We start from the raw sequence: 13208 nt of genomic DNA, 5'->3' as shown, positions 1-13208 counted from the left end.
CACATCTCAACCTCCAAGCCTTTGTTCCTGCTGGGCCCTCCACCAGGAACATTCTTTTCCCTACTCCCCATCCCTCGAGTCTACTACTCTAGCCTACACCTTTGAGTAACCTCTGCATGACCTATGACCTTCAGGACCCAGCTTAGATGCCCCTCCTTTCCTGTCTCCCAAATCAGGGCTGGTCTACGCCTCTGGGCTCCTACAGCCCGTTGTGTCCCCAGTAGCACATCGGGTGTCTCCAGTAAACACACTGTTTACTTGCTAGGCTCTCTACCAGCTTGTTGGGGTAGGCCTCCCTGGCGGAGGGGAGGGATGAGAACAGAAGGCCCATACCACGGAAAGAACTTAGACTTGCCCTGAGCGCAACGGAGAGTCACTGGGAGCTTTTGAGCAGAAAAATGGCATGACTCAGAGCCCCTCTGTTTTTATGTCTCTCTTTCCTGCCCAAAATGGACTTCCCAGAACAGAACTGGTCCCAGCTGCAAGCGCTTTTCACGTAATCGTCAGCGGCAGGAAGTGAGTTTGCCTGGAGGAGGGTACATGTGGGATTGGAGTTGGTAGGATGGGATAGTGAGGGCAGGGGAAGTCGCTGTGATGTGTCTTAAAATTCAGATGTTTCAAGCGAATGGTGCATTGATCCTCACAAAAAAGAAATGGTTGCCCCCACCCCAAAACCTCTGTTTTTCACCTGTGGTAGCTTGAGGGAGGAGGCTTCTTCTTTTCCCTAGGGCAACAGCCTGCCTGATGCACTAATCCAGACACCCTTCTGCCCCAAACTGTTCTCTGCTCTCCTAGATGCTCTGGGACCTGTGCTGAGCTCCCCTGGAAGTTGGTCTACCCTAGCTGGGGGGAGAGGGAGAAGCCCAGCCAGGCCATAAAAGGTTGAGGCACTAGATGCCCACATCTCACATTCTGAGGGTCAGGGCTCTCTGGCCTGTCTGGACTCAGTTGTCTTATGCGGGGCCCAAGACTGGGCGGCACAAAGAAAGCAACCTCCCCCAGCCCTAGTCAGAGGCTTTGGGGACTGAGATCTGTTCTAGGCTGGATTCTTTGGTCTCAGGACTTCCCTGACCCCAGGTCTTTCTCTGCCTTTTGGGGTTCATCCACCCTTCCAGCCCGGGCAGACAGCATCCGTGCAGGACTGAGCATAGCCTTGGTGCCTGAAGGGCCTGGGTTCACGTCCAGCAGTCCCCATTCATATACTCTCTCAATCTTTCACTCAATCATCGAACATTCCCTGATTCCAGGTCCTGCCCAATCCTGGTGTGGTAGATGCAGAATGGGGTCAGGCTAATTTCCACTCTCAGAGATCTCCTCAGAGAGGGAGAGAGACACAGACATAGACACAGACAATGCTGGCCTAGCTTGGGCTATATTGTAGTGGACACAGACTCAGGGCCAGACCCAGAGAAGGCAGGGAAGGCTTCCTGGAGGAGGGATTGCCTGGGAAGCTAGAGAACTGGAACCTGCCATGAACCAAGTGGGAACTTCATGAAGAAGGAGGAGTTCAAGCAAAGGTCTGAGGTGGGAAGCCAGTGATGATTCAAAAGAGCATGCCAATCATGGGGGGTACATGTGCTGTTCCCTTTAAGGGGCTTGATGGCAGGTCACCTGGTGCATGTTACAGTCACTTAGCAGGGGGAGAAGGAGGCTGCTCTGTGGGGACAATGCCTCCCCTGCCTCACAGCTCCTCCTGGGCCTTCTGGCTTTTCTGTTTCTGCTGCTGCTTCTGCTTCAACTGCTGAATCTTGATTGGAAATGTCTTTTCCCAGAACTGCATTCGGGCCTCCCTTAACTTCTGGCTGACTCGTGGTGTCAGGCTGATTTCCAGATATTGCTCTGACTGATTGAATGGGGGCCAAGAAGGCAGCCCCTCACCATTGGGGTCCCTGGGTAGGAAAAGTGAAGATCAAGGCCACCTTTGTCATCCCTGGGGGCAGATCTGAGTAGTCCAGGCCCAAAACCAGGTATGCCTACTTACTCACCCTTTCCGGGCAAAGTGGGTCCACTGGGCCATCATGGTGAGGCTCAGCTGCTTCTCCTCCTCTGTGGCTTCTGGAAAGGCTATGAGAGGGAGAGAGTTGGATCAGGGTCAGGGGGGTCTTGGAGAGGATTCAGGGATCCCCTGTGCCTACTAGAGCCCTCTGTTCCTGCAACCCCTCCCCAGCCTGTTGGAGGCTAACAGCCCAGGGATCACCCATCTGTCTGTCCTCACCCAGCCTGGAGCTCTCGTTTGTGAGGAAAGGACCCCCAAACACGAAAGCAAACTCAGCGCCATGGTCAGCCTTCACCCAGTCTGGCTTGATCTTCGCAAAAGAACTGGGTCGATGCTGGAACTCATAGAAAAAGACTGGGACCCCAGAGTCTGTGGAGAGGGGGCCAGACCAGAGTTAGGCGCCCACAGCCTGATCAGGTCCCACTTTTGGCAGGACAGGTTCATAATAACACCAATCCCAGTCGTAAGAAGGATGATGAGAGAACGAGTAGCAGCAAGCACTTACTGAGCACTTGCTGGGTGTTGAGCACCATTCTGTGGGTTTTACATGTAATCATTCATGTCACCATCTTAACTACAGATTAGATTCTGCTATTATCGCCATTTTACAAATGAGGAACCTGAGGCACAGAGAGGTTAGGTATCTTGCCTGAGGTCACCAAAGATAGGAACTTGGAGCTGTTCTAGGGCTATGTCATGGATTAGCCACCAGACTTGGAGGAAGTAAGACTCTTCTTCCAGGAGAAGTACTAAGCATGGGAGAAATCACTCAGGAGTCAAATGAACCCCCAAGATCGGTGATGGGCCCTGTTGGGTGACCTCTGACAAGTCACTACACCTCTCTGAGCCTTGGTTTTCTCCCCTGCAGAGTGCCCTGCCAGAGTCACCTCTCATTACTGTGACATTGCCTCCCAGAGAGGATGCAGGGTGTGGGGGCAGCAGTGGGGTGTGGGGCCATGTCACCTGTGATAACCCAGTTCTTGTGCTGAAGTGGGAAGGGTGGGGCAGTTGGACAGGGATGGGCTCACCTCGAAGGTTTCTTGAAAAATCCAAGACAGGAAAGTTTATGAAAGCGTCACCCAACAACTCCTGGAAGGTGTTCCGTTTGCTTGGTATATCTGAGATGCCGCCTAGATATTCATCTATGAGGATAGATATCGCCTCTGGGGGCATATCCTGGGGCAGGAGGTGAGGCTCAGACCTGCTCAAGTCTCACAGCCACAGCCCACCTTCCCAAGAAGTCCCACATCTTCTAGTATGGTCTCTTTCAGGTCCTAGGGCTTAAGTGCCATGGGCCAGCCACCTGCCTCCCTTGGGGGTTCTAGGTGGTGTCTATGTGAAATCCCTAGCACAGGGTTCTGGCCTGGAGCAGGTGTTCAGTTGAAGTTAATGAGGAATTCAGTGAGAGAACAAATCATGGGACTCACCAGAGCTCCAGAGAGCCAGATGAGGTGATGTGAATGTGGAGGGCTCCAGGAGGTCCAAGAAAGGGAAATGCACCTAGATTGAGCATTTCCCTGGTACCAGTTCCCTGGTAGACTCTTCAAATGTAGCCACCAGTTTCCTTGGGTGGGAAGTTTCATTCCCATTTACAGGTGAAGAAATGGGCTCAGAGGGGTTTGGATAACTGTGGACAAGTAGCCAAGGTTGGGATTTGATCCACCTGGCTCCACATCTGACAGTGTGATCTTAACAGTTGAAGTTTGGGAACCAGACAGAGGGGGCTCAGGTGCTGTCTCTATCCTTTACCCACCAGAAGACCTTGAGCCTCAGTTTCCTCATCTGTAAAATGGGGATGATTAAAGTTCCTCCTTCTTGGTTGTAATGAGGATTGGAGGGGATGAATGCCTGTCCTAGTGCTCTGCACAGCACAGTCTCTGGCACGTAGTATGTGCTCCTTTAGGGGTGGTCTACACAGACGACGATGATGATAACCTTCATTTGAGAACCACATTGACTCATGTTCAAGGGAATTCCTGGGTGGAACTAAAAGTCAGCCGGTGGACCAAGAGGCTTGGTGGTAAGTGTATAGCTTGGTGGCTAGAGGGTGGGAGCAGAGACCATGCTGGGCAGCACACTCACTGGACTGCCCCTTCCTGCCTTTTGTCTCACCGGAGTGGTCAAGAAGGGTCTCACGGTGGTCAGCAGGCTGTCCAGGTCCATCTGCTCTATCTTATCCAGGAGATCCCAGCCCTGCAGAGACACCCAGGCCCTCTCAGCACAGCCCAATTACTGCTTGCTGCCCCACTCCCAGCCATGAGCAGGCGAGTGTGCAGAGCCCTGTGCTCATTAACTCACCACAGACAAGTGTAACCAAACTCACACGTCCACAGACCAAAAAGATAAACTTCAAAATTGGAGAGGGAGGGCGCGGCACCACATACAAAAGGCAAGGGGTTAAAAGCAATCACTGAATCTGTTCAACATTCTCATAGGACATCAAGATCCTGTATGCAGGTTATGTAGCAAGAGCTACAGGAAAAGTTAAAATGTTGTCTTTAAAGTCAAATATTGGCTTTATGTGTTACAGTTTTAAGGGCACAGCCTTTGGGTTCGAATTCCAGCTCTGCCACTTCCTGGGTGCATGACTCAGCACCCCGTTACTGTCCGGGTCTCAGTTTCTTAATCTGTAAAAGAGCAATGACAAAAACCTGCCTCACAGCATTCTTATGAGGACTAAGCGAGTTAATATATATGAGGGCCCTGACACAGAGCAAGCTCTATGGAAATGTTAGCTATTGAAATTAATTTCATGGCTACTAGGCTCTTTATTAATGTTTGTGAGAACAGGAACAGAAAATCCGCAGATGAATAAACACAAACAGTGTGTACCCCAGGGGAGAGTTTACCTTCACTAAACATTAGACTAGACCAAAGGACACAGAAGCTGAAGTAGCAACACTTTTTAAAAATGATGATCTATAAAATTAACTTACAAAAATCAACTGTTTCTATACACTGACAGTGAATGATCTGAAGATGATACTGAGAAAACAATCCCATTTACAGTAGTCTCCAAAAGGACAAAACACACAGAGATAAATTTAGTAGGGGAAGTGCAAGACTTGTATATTAAAAATTGGAAAACATAATTGAAAGAAGTTAAAGACTTAACTAAATGGAAAGACATCTCATTCTCATGGGTTGGAAGACTTCATATTAAGATAGGATGGCAATACTTCCCAAACTGATCCACAGATCCAGTGTGATCCCTATCAAACTCTCAGCTGCCTTTTTTTTTTTCCAGAAATTGACAAGCTGATCATAATCCATATGGAAATGCAAGGGATTCAGTAGAGCCAATTACTATGAATTGAGTTGTATCTCCATTAAAAGATATGTGGAATCCTAACCCCAGTGCTGCAGGATGTGACCTTATTTAAATATAGGACCTTTACAGAAGTAGTTGAGTTAAGATGATCACAGAGGTAATCATGAGGATAGACTCTAGTCCAGTGTGATTAGTGTCCTTGTATAAAGAGGAAATTGGACACAGAGACAGATGCAGAGGGAAGACAATGTGAAGGCAGAAGGAGAATGCCACCTACAGGCCAGAGAATGCTTAAGGCTACTGGGTGTAAGAAAGAGGCATAGCTTCTCTCATAGTCCTCAGAAGGAACCAACCCTGTTAACATTTTGATTTCAGACTTCTAGACTCTAGAATGACTGAGACAATTACTTTCTGTTATTTAAACCACCCAGATTGTGGTCCTTTGTTACGGCAACCCTAGAAAAGTAATATAGCAATCTTGAAAAAGAAGATCAAAGTTGGAAGATCCACACTTTCCAATTTCAGACCTTACTACAAAACTATAATAATCAAGATAATGTGGTAGTGGCATAAGGACATATAAATTAATGGAATAGCATTGAGAGTCCAGAATAAGCCTTTACATGGATGGCCAAGTGATTTTCAATAAGGATACCAAGACAATTCAGTAAGGAAAGAATTGTTTTGTCAACAAATGAAGCAGGAACAGCTGGATAATCACATGCAAAAGAATTTCTAACTTACACCATATAGAAAAGTTAACTCAAATTGATCAAAGACCTAAAGGTAAGAGCTAAAACTATAAAGTCCTCAGAAGAAAATACAGAGGTAAATCCTTATGACCTTGGATTAAGCAATCATTTCTTAGGTATGACACCAAATGCACAAGCAACATAAGAAAAAATGAATTGGACTTCATCAAAATGAAAAAGTTTTGTGTTATAAAGGACACCATCAACAAAGTGAAAAGACAAGCCAGAGAATGGGAGAAAATATTCACAAGTCAGATATCTTGAAATAAGAAAAACTCTTAAAATTCAATAATAAAAAGGAATCATCCAATTTAAAAATGGGCAAAGGCCTTTAAGGATGGCTACAATCAAAAAGAGATAATAACAAATGCTGATGAGGATTTGTAGTAGTTAAATCCTCATACACTCCTAGTGGGAATGTAAAGTGGTGCAGCCACTTTGGAAAACAGTTCGTCAGTTCTTCAAATGATTAAACATAGAGTGACTATGATCCAGTGATTTCACGTCCAGGTATATAACCAAGAGAAACTAAAACATATGTTTGTACAAAAACTTGTTTAGGAATGTTCATGGTAGGATCATCTGTAATAGCCCAAAAGGTGGAAACAATAGGTCTATCAACTGCAAAATGTGGCATATCCATTTAATGGACTATTTAGTCATAAAAAAAGAATGAAATACTGGTACATGGTACCATATGGATGAACCTTGAAAACATCTTGTTAGGTGAAAGAGCTCATACAAAAAACCCACATAGGGTATGATTCCATTGATTCAAAATGTCAGAAATAGGCAAATACATAGATTTGACAGAAAGTAGATCAAAAGTAGATTAGTGGTTGCCAGGGAATGGGAAGTGACTGCTAACAGGTATGAGTTTCTTTTTAGAGTGATGCAAATGTTCTGGAATAAGATAATGGCAATGGCTGCACAACTTTGTGAATATACTAAACCCATAGAATTGTATAATTGAAAAAGGGTAAATTTTATAGTATGTAAATTGTATTTCAATAAAGTTGATATTTTAAAAATTATGGTCTGCAGTTGCTGGTAAAGTTGCAATAAAACCTGTAGACTCAAGTTGCTGGCAGCAGTTTAAATCAGTGTAGCAATTTCGGAAAGTGCTATGCCAGTGGCAATATGGACGAAGTGGAGAGGTCTCCTTAAAGGACATGAATTACTTTTCATGGCTGAAGTTTTCACCAGGAACATTTAGTAAACATCTAGTTGGCCAAAGACTTTACAGTTGCACTCTTATGGATAATAAGGAGAGTGCAGGGAATGCCTGTAACAGAGATGAGGGAGCAGCCGTCTGAGCCACCCAACTCCTGAAAAACATCCTCAGCTACAAAGTCCTGGGCACAGTGTTCCACACCAGGCAGGTTTGCCCAGGTGTCAGGAGGCAACCAGTTGGGCTTTCTTTCACTGTTACACTAACAACTCTTTAAATGGACAGTGTGGGGCCAAGGCTGCCTACCAGACCAGAGCACTGCTTCCCCTTAACACTCCTCTGCCATCACACACACACACACACACACACACACACACACACACACACACACACACACACCTGGTACTAAAGCGTCCACACGGTTCATCTTTGAGTATCAAGATTGCATGAACCTCTGATCTAGCAAGCACTCAAATGCCCCTCTGGGAATTAATTCCAAAGAAATAAGTCAGAGGGCAAAAACTTCAGACATGATATTCACTGTACTCTCAGCTTAAGTGATAAACACTAGAAGTTGCCCAAATGCCAAAGGGAAGGAATGTTATGATGGGACCCTCCCTTGGTGGAAGGTTTTGCAATCATTAAGATCAATTGCTGTGAAGATGGGTAGAAGAGTGAGAATGATACGATAACATGCTCAGAAGGAAAGCACGGTGTTGACCATCTGTAGGCGGAGTTCTGGAAGGGACTGGAAGGCACTTGGGCCATGGTATCCCCCAGGGGCTGGATGTTATCTGAAACCTGAGAGTCTCAGGTAATTAATCCTTTAGGTACTGAGTCATGCTAACCAGTCTCTTAGAGCCTGAGGTATAAACCAGACACCAAGGCAGGACTATGCTACAGACTGGCACTGCCCAGAAGGCCACTTTGTGCAAAGACTGGGTCTCCAAGAAGGAAACTTTTGCTTTGGGGAAATTAAGCTGATTTACCTCGAGCAAGTCCCTTAAACCTCTCTGAGCCTCATCTTTCTCATCTGTCAAACGGGAGTGCTCAGCTCCCAGGTGTGGTGCGATAGGCTGGGGCAGGGCACAGGGGCCAGAGGACACTCACCCTGAGGATAAGCCAGCCAAACTCGTGATTGGTGACACCCAAGAGGAAAGGCACACGGGGAAACTGCCTGTCCCTCAGGAGCTCCTTGGGGCTCTTGGGAAAGAAGGTGCCATCAATGGTGTAGGAAGCCACAGTTCCCTGCAGGAGAAAGCAAGGCAGAAGTCCTCCCTAACAGGCCAAAGTGCTTCAAAAGATGGGATCCCAGGGGTCACCAGGCTGCAAGCCTGGATGGCTGAGCTTTGAGGGAAAGAAAGAGGATGGCAGTCACCAAGCTAGAGGACTGAGGGGGAGTCAGAGACCAGGCAACTGTCCTCAGGGCCAGAGTGGTCCTCCATTCATGTCCTTGGGCTTCGTTGGGCCCTCAGCTCCTTCCACTCATGGGTGGCTGACCCAAGCCTCACCCCAGATTATTGATTACCTCTCTGCCCCACAGGTGCTGGACAGGACCCCTCTGTACCCCTGACTACCATCATCCCCCAAGAGGTGGGCGTACCAACTTGTCAAGGGGCAGCTCCTTGCTTGTCTTCTGCCGGAGGCACCGCAACATCTCAGCCGAGGAGTCAGAGCTGCAGCCCATGGAGTCCGCAAAGCTCTGGGGACAGACAAAAGTGTCTTGCCTCTCTCTCACCCATCAACTTCCGCTTCCAGCTCTCTGCCTCCCAGAGAGAGGGGGTGCATCTGTAGGAGAGCTGGGGCAGTGACATCAGAATTGGGACCTCAAGACCGTCCAGAGACATGCCACCAATCCTGAGCAGCCTCTTTTGCCTATGAGCCTGGGTGGTCCCCAGGCACCCCATTGTATCATAGTGTCATTATCTATGTGTGTGGCTGAGTCCCCTTTACCCCTCTGAGAACTATATTCCCAGAGCCAGTGGCATTGGTAAAGTTTTGTAGAGTGAAGGAGAAAATGAGATAGAGTTTAGAGGGGGTGGGATCCCAGCAAAGGCCAGCCTGACAGACTGGGTATGGTGGCGGGTGCTGAGGCTGGAGCAGGGTCAGGAAGTCAGTGGGAAGTGAGGCTCGAGGGGTGGGTTCCTGAATCCTTCTGCACCCAGGTGGCGCTAGTGGTTTTCCCTGCGATCCCACAGGCAGTGTGCTGCTTTCATCTGAGTGGGTCTGTCTCTGCCCACAAGGAGCGCCCTACCCATGGCACTCCCTCTGAGACTCCAGGGCAAGCACAGGGGGAGGTGTGGCAGTTACCTGTGGGGTAAGAGAGTGACAGAAATGCAGACCTGAACCTGGGGCCCTGAGGTAGAATCCAGTACCCCCGGTACGGTGATGATCCCACTTTGTGCTATGGCTCTGTGGAACAGCCCTGCAGCCAGTGGGGAGAGGACCTGGTGCAGTATAGAAGACAGACAGCTGTCAGAGGAGGGCAGAGGGGCTGCGAGGTTCAAGACCACAGGAGACATCCTCCCTAGCCCCCTGTGGTGACTCACCAGGGCAGAGACAATGCAGCCACCAGCAGATCCGCCAAAGATGGTGACAGAGTTGTGGTCACCCCCAAAGGGGCCGATGTTCTCCCGCACCCAGCGCAGAGCAGCCACCACATCCAGGAAGCCCCAGTTGCCAGGTGCATGCTCATCCCCAGTGCTGGGGACAGGGTGGGGGCAGTGGTTAGTGAAGGCTGGCTCCCAGACAGATTTCCCCGTCTTTGCAGGTTTGCTTTGAACCAGCCACCAGGTTGCCAGACCCTCCCTTGCTCCCCAGGTCTGTGAGGCATGCATGGTATCCATATGCCCAGCACACGGGGTGGGCCGACTTGGCTGGGTAGGCAGCCTGGGCTGGCTCTCAAGTGGCTGACAGAGCTTGTTGCTACTTGCCCCCACATCCTGCTGGGACTGTGGCCCAGATCAGGAGCCAATACCTTCGGTCCAAAGGCCCAAGTTCTCTGTACAATTCTGGCTTTGGTTGAGCCCCTCCCCTCCCCCAGGGTGGAGCTTCAGGGGTCACCCAGACAGCACGGGGGAAAGGCCCTTGGTCTCTAAACCCCTTGCTTACCCTGGAGGTCTCCATTTGAGCCCTGGAGGTCTCCATTTGAGCTCTGGACTCCCACCCTAGATCCCCATTCCTCTCATAAATTGGCCTCTCCTCAGTGCCATCAGTGCCCTCTGCCAGGACTGTCACCTCACCTGAGGAAGCCAAGGACTCCCAGGCGGTACTGCACCGTGACCACCACCACATCCCCGTAGGCGGCCAGGGCTGACCCATCCTGGGAAGTGGCAGCGCCGATAGTCAGAGAGCCCCCATGGATCCATACCATGACCTGCAGAGATGGCCATGGGCAGTGACCCCCAGCTCCTGGGACTGAGCTGCCCACCCAGCAGCCCAGGGCACTCACAGGCCCCGGAGGCATTATGGGAGCAGGGCTGGGGAGGAGACAGGCTGGGCAGAGCTGGACAGGCAGACAGGGCTTTCTGGGCTGCACACCGGCCTCCTGGCCCCTGCAGTGGTCTCAGCTGGGCTGTAGATGTTGAGAAGCAGGCAGTCCTCTGAAATAGGGAAGACCTGGTGCTTTCCGTTCAGCACAAATCTACTGTTGCTCATTTTCTCCACATCCTGCAGGCACCTGCAGGAGAGGATGAACCCAAGGGCCAGCAGGTCAGCCCACAAGCCCTGGCATCTAGACCCCTACCAAGCTGCCTGCTTGCCCACCTCCCCAGGGCTACTGTACTCACATCGCGGGGGTAGTGCTGGCATCCCGCACACCCTCCCAGGACGGCGCTGGGCGTGGGGCTGAGAACCGGTTGGGACCCAGGGGTGCCTGGGCATATGGGATGCCCAGGAAGACATTCACAAGGCGGTCAGTGCCTTTCACGCCCACCTGCCAGCCTCGCACACGACCCAGGGTGGTGTCCACTTCAGGCCGAGCACCCTCTGGCCCTGAGGGCAGAATAGAGGGGCCATGGGGTAAGTTTGCAGCCTCCATGACAGGGAGGGGTGGCAAATGGACTCGCTAATATTCGCTCTCTGAGTACCTACTCTGCCAAGGCCCTGTGCTGAGCACTTTCCACACAGCACTTTGACTAACCTTCCCAGCAAGCTTGTGATTACCCTCCATTGTCTCCTCCCAGCTTCGGCATAAGCACCACTCTCCTCCAGGCCAAACCAGCCCCCACCTGCCAAGTGAAGGGACCAGGCGCTTTGGGGACCCACAGACCAGCTGAACCTCAGACTGCTCCATCTGCTAAGTCAAACGTAATAACCCTGTCTTTTTAACCCTGGAGGGACTGCCCTACCCACAACGAGCCAATTCTTAAACAACAGACTAGGAAGTGTGTCTTTGAAATGCAAATCAACCAACCCAGAGCCCACACCCCTGCCACCTCCTCTATGGAGCGCTCACATTCTCTGCCACTAACCACCTGTCCTAATCACCCCAGGGCCAGGCACCAGACAAGCTGGTGCAGCCCCATGCCCAGAGCCCACTGAAATACCCAAACTAGCCAGTCCTAAACCTGCTCAGCCTGCCTTGCTTGTTCTGTCCCAGGAAACAATAAAGACTCCTGCCTACATCTGCCTACCCCTACTCCTACCAGACCCCATGCTTCCCTGCATTCTTCCCATTTCTAGGGAACCATGAGTAGACTACTCCTTCCACAACAGTCATTTCTGTGTCTGTCTCATTGATGAAAATGAATATCGGGTTTTCTTAAAACATGACAGTCATGTCCCCTGGCTGGGCTGGGCTACTCTGGAGATCACACATGACAGCGAGTGCAGAGCCCCTGCTCAGAGAGAAAGCACACCCACGGCATTCCTCCAAATTGAGGGCTCCTTCCTCCAGCAGGCTGCCCACCCCTCCCTGTCCCTACCTCACTCTTGCCCCCTCCCACTAAGTTCCCCAGCAGCCCCCAGGCCCCCACCTCTGCAGGTCCTGCAGGTGTGTCTTACCAGCCGTTGCAGCAGGGAATGGCAGGAGCAGACAGGCCACCCAGACCAGGACCCTAGACGCCATTCTTACCACTGTCCCCATGCTCCTCACTCACAACTGACTGTGGGTAGAAGTGAAACAAAGTGGAATGAAATCCTTGCCCTTTGGTACAGCCAGTCCTGAAATGGTTATGTTACACAACCTGGCTGGTGGCCAGCCCTGTGATGCAGTGCCTGGTGCCCAGGCTGGGGGAGGTAGAATGAACCTGGGAGAGTGCACTGCAGGGGTCTGAATGATTTGACAACCCAGGCAAGGGAGCTTTGCAGCACGGTTCAAATATGGATATTTGCAATTTTGTGCAACTACCACATCTCTAGTCACAAAACTCTTTCATTACCCCAGCAAAACACCCTGTACCATACCATTAGGTAATCACTGTCTATTCCCACCTCTATCTCCACACCTCCCACTCACTACATCCATCCCCTGATAATTTGATAATCATTAATCTGATTTCTGCCACTATGGATTTACCTATTCTGGATCTAGTATGTAAAAGTAATCATTCAATATATGTGACCTTTTGTCTGGCTTCTTTGACTTAGCATAATGTTTCTGAGGTTCATTCAGATTGTGGCACAGAGCAGTGCTTCATTCTTTTTTATGGCTGAATAATATTTCACTGTATGTACAGACTACAAATTTGTTTATCCATTCATTCATTGATGGGTGTTTGAGCTATTTCTACCTTTTGGCTACTATGGATAATAGTGTTATAAACATTTATGCACAAATTTCTGTGTGGTCCTGTTTTCTTGGCTATATTTAGGAACAGACTTGCTGATCATACAGTAATTCTATGTTTAACATATTGAAAAACTGACAAGCTCTTTTCCACAGCATCTGGCTGGTGCTTTTATAGAGTGTTGGGGCCTTTTGGGCCTTAGCAGCACTGCCATGGGGCCTCAGGACTGAGGGTACCTGGGGGGTATGTTGGCGGTGACTTTCTCATGTAAGCCCAATCTCTTGGAGGA

General features: G+C 49.7%; 1 protein-coding gene across 1 annotated transcript; it reads right to left on the bottom strand.

Annotated features, from left to right (window-relative positions):
- Positions 1–1353: 1353 nt before the first annotated feature.
- Positions 1354–12352, bottom strand: CES3 (carboxylesterase 3). Its single transcript, XM_017649181.3, has 13 exons — positions 12195–12352; positions 10979–11183; positions 10731–10869; positions 10433–10566; positions 9740–9893; positions 9533–9637; positions 8794–8892; positions 8301–8438; positions 4109–4189; positions 3025–3172; positions 2216–2365; positions 1986–2064; positions 1354–1889 (listed from the first exon to the last, which is right to left on the bottom strand). Exons 1-13 carry the CDS (start codon positions 12274–12276, stop codon positions 1682–1684), a joined length of 1722 nt encoding a protein of 573 aa, XP_017504670.1. The 5' UTR covers positions 12277–12352; the 3' UTR covers positions 1354–1681.
- Positions 12353–13208: the final 856 nt, after the last annotated feature.

The sequence above is a fragment of the Manis javanica genome, chromosome 17 (genome assembly GCF_040802235.1).
Source record: "Manis javanica isolate MJ-LG chromosome 17, MJ_LKY, whole genome shotgun sequence".
Taxonomy (NCBI): domain Eukaryota; kingdom Metazoa; phylum Chordata; class Mammalia; order Pholidota; family Manidae; genus Manis; species Manis javanica.
This window is presented reverse-complemented; position numbering and strand designations above follow the sequence as displayed.

Bases quoted from the DNA above. Each gene is read 5' to 3' on its own strand.
- CES3 (XM_017649181.3), bottom strand. From the start codon at position 12,276: ATGGGGACAGTGGTAAGAATGGCGTCTAGGGTCCTGGTCTGGGTGGCC. The intron at 10,870-10,978 runs GTGAGTACAGTA...CCTCTCCTGCAG, and splicing joins GCCAGCACTACCCCCGCGAT to GTGCCTGCAGGATGTGGAGA. The intron at 8,893-9,532 runs GTCTGCATTTCT...GTCTGTCCCCAG, and splicing joins CCTCAGGGCCCCAGGTTCAG to AGCTTTGCGGACTCCATGGG.